Consider the following 2866-nt stretch of genomic DNA (forward strand, 5'->3'; position numbering starts at 1 on the left):
TCACACACTCTCACTCACACACTCTCACTCACTCACTCACTCACACACTCACACACTCACTCACACACACTCACTCACACACACTCTCACACACACTCACTCACTCACACGTGCATGATGGGATATGGAGCTCATCCAGACATCTGGACGGAACCAATCGAATGCTTTTGGATGAGAGCGATGCTTCAGCTCTGACATCTGCGTGACAGATTCAGTCCCAGGATTCAGTCTTTATTCTCTAGGAGCAACTGGAGTTCAAGAACATAAAAAAACAACAACTGTTCAGTCCCTAATTATGAATATGTAACCGTTCAGACACTGCAGATGAGTGAATCTCATAAAAACTGTCAGTCAAGTTCATATTTTAAAAAGTTGACAACACATTTGCATGTTCATGGTTCTCTGATGTTGGTTAAAGGTCACATGAAATGCAGCATATTTTTTTAGTAAGTGTTGATTTGGATTGTTTTTATTTTAAAACTTTTTTTATTTTAAAATTGATTTATGTTATTTTTTTTAGTAAGTGCTTTATTTTGATAATTTATTTAAATTTTTCTTTTTATCATTTAATTTTGAATAAGCATTTTATTTGGGTCATTTTTATTTTAAAATCATTTATAATAATTTTACCTTTTTATAATTTAATTTATTTGTTTTATTTTGATTTAAAATCATTTATTTTAATTTTACATTTTTAGAATTAAATTTGAGTAAGTGCAATTGTTCTTTTCTAGATTTTCGATTTAAATTCATTTTTTGTTTTGTTTTTAATTATTAATTTGATGTAATTAAATTTTACCTTTATAAATAATTTAATTTATTATTAAAAATTAGCAAGTGGCTCTCACTCCAGATGAGTGAATCTCATTAAAACTGGCCATTGACATTATTTTATTTCAGTTAAGGACCTGAATTCTCATTTAGTGTAATGCATATGTAAAAAGATTGACATGATTAATAAATAGTAAACTATATAAAAATCATCCTACAAACCTGAGACGTCTTCATGAGATTCACCCAGATGCTGCTTCTTTACAGCAGCTGTAGTTTCACACAGTTCTGGAAGGATCTAATGGATCTAAAGCACCTGGTCTTTCTTTGGTCGCAGGAAAGACGTCGACTCGCGATCCAGAACGCAGCGCAGCAGTGGGAGGGGCTAAAGGCCTGCCTCGAGCTTCCTGCCCAGAACGGCTCCAAGGAAGACGTCAGTCCAGAATACAGCCCCGCCCACAGCCCCGCACAGACCAATGGGAACACACAGGAGACGTCGCCGGACGAGCCCAGGTGAAGGTCACTCGTGACCGTGAGTGTGCAAGCATGCGAGCATGTGTGTGAGTGTGCGAATAATGTGAGTTAGTGAGTACATTAGTGAGTACATTAATGACAGTAATGTGAGTGCATTAGTGTGTGCGACAGGGTGAGAGTGTGTGTCCGTGTGTGTGTGAGTGTTGAGAGTGCGTGATTGTGTGCGAGAGTGAGAGTGCGTGCATGTGTGTGTGAGTGTGCAAGCGTACGAGTGTGTGTGTGAGTGTGTGCGAAAGTGTGAGAGTGAGTGTGTGTGTGAGTGTCAGTGTCTGTGTGTGCGTGAGTGTGAGAGTGCCTGCGTGAGTGTGTGTGTGAGAGTGTGTGCGCATGTGAGAGTGCGTGCGTGAGTGCGTAAGTGTGCACGTGTGTGTGAGTGTGAGTGCTCGTGCGTGAGTGTGCACGTGTATGTGTGTGTATGTGTGTGTATGTGTGTGCGTGTGTGTGTGTGTGTGTGTGCAAGAGACCCTAAGTCCTCTACCCTGACTTTAAGGAAGTGTGTTTAGCTGTTAGTTGTTTCTTGTGCAATTCCCATGTCTTGCACAACCTATAAACAACCGACTATATGAAGCAAACTGCGTCACATTGGTTTCAACATCTCACAGAGTTTATTTTTGTGGTGTATAGCTGCTGTGATTCTCTGTCACAGACGCTTGAGTCCGCTCACAGTCTCAGCTGGAGGGAACGAGAGCAGGTTACGATCGGCCAATCGACCAAACAGCCCCAGAGACCTCCGGTACATCTGACCACTTCACTGTCTCACTCTGTTTCACTGTTTAATACACTGATATTCATCAGAGTCAGAACTGTCCAGTTGCTCTGAGTTCGTGCTCATGATGCTGTTCTGAGTGTTTATTGGTTTTGTTGGTTTGTTCTGATTAGCAACAGTGTTGCATTTGGGTTATTTATTCAGACAATCGACCAATAGGGATGTTGCCCCGTTGCCATGGTTGCAGGTGATCCATAATGCAGGAAGCGAGAGAGTTGAAGGAATAATGAAAATGATGTCATGATTTGTTGTTTCCAAACCCGTATGCTGTTGTTGTATCTGTTGAACACACAAAAAAAGATGATTTTAAGAATCACTAGACCAGCGACTCCCAAACCTTTTCATTAACTGAAATGAAAAAGTCCCCCTGAGATTTTTTTATTATTATTTCAATAATGTTCACGCTTCTCTGATTCAGTTCTTGGTTAATTACATGACGTATGACAACAAATAAAACATTTTATTTTTATTTTGTTTAATGTTCATTCATTTTATTGCTTTTTATTAGTAAGTTTTATTTAGATTTTTTGTTATTCATTTTAAATGTACATTTTTATGATTTAATTCATTACTACTCATTCTTTTATTTTGAATGTTTTTGTTTGTTTTATATTTTAAAATTATTAGTTTGTTTTGATTTTACATTTGAATGATTTACTTAATTATTACTAAGTGCTTTATTTTAATTGTTTTTTGTTATTGAATGATTTATTTTTATTTTACATTTTTATCATTTAATTATTAGTAAGTTTTATTTTTATTGTTTTTAATTAGAATTTTTATGATTTAATTATT

The 2866-nt window shown here is 36.8% G+C and overlaps 1 protein-coding gene across 1 annotated transcript in view; it reads left to right on the top strand.

The window, feature by feature from the left end:
* Positions 1 to 2866, top strand: part of lrrc49 (leucine rich repeat containing 49) — a 19256-nt gene that overhangs the window by 6925 nt on the left and 9465 nt on the right. Inside the window, exons 5-6 of the mRNA XM_016477130.1 lie at positions 1109 to 1284; positions 1952 to 2038. Of these exons, the coding sequence (XP_016332616.1) occupies positions 1109 to 1284; positions 1952 to 2038 (263 nt within the window). The remainder of the gene's footprint in view (positions 1 to 1108; positions 1285 to 1951; positions 2039 to 2866) is intronic.

This window comes from Sinocyclocheilus anshuiensis, unplaced genomic scaffold (genome assembly GCF_001515605.1).
Source record: "Sinocyclocheilus anshuiensis isolate Anshui unplaced genomic scaffold, SAMN03320099.WGS_v1.1 scaffold1182, whole genome shotgun sequence".
In the NCBI taxonomy this organism is placed as follows: Eukaryota; Metazoa; Chordata; class Actinopteri; order Cypriniformes; family Cyprinidae; genus Sinocyclocheilus; species Sinocyclocheilus anshuiensis.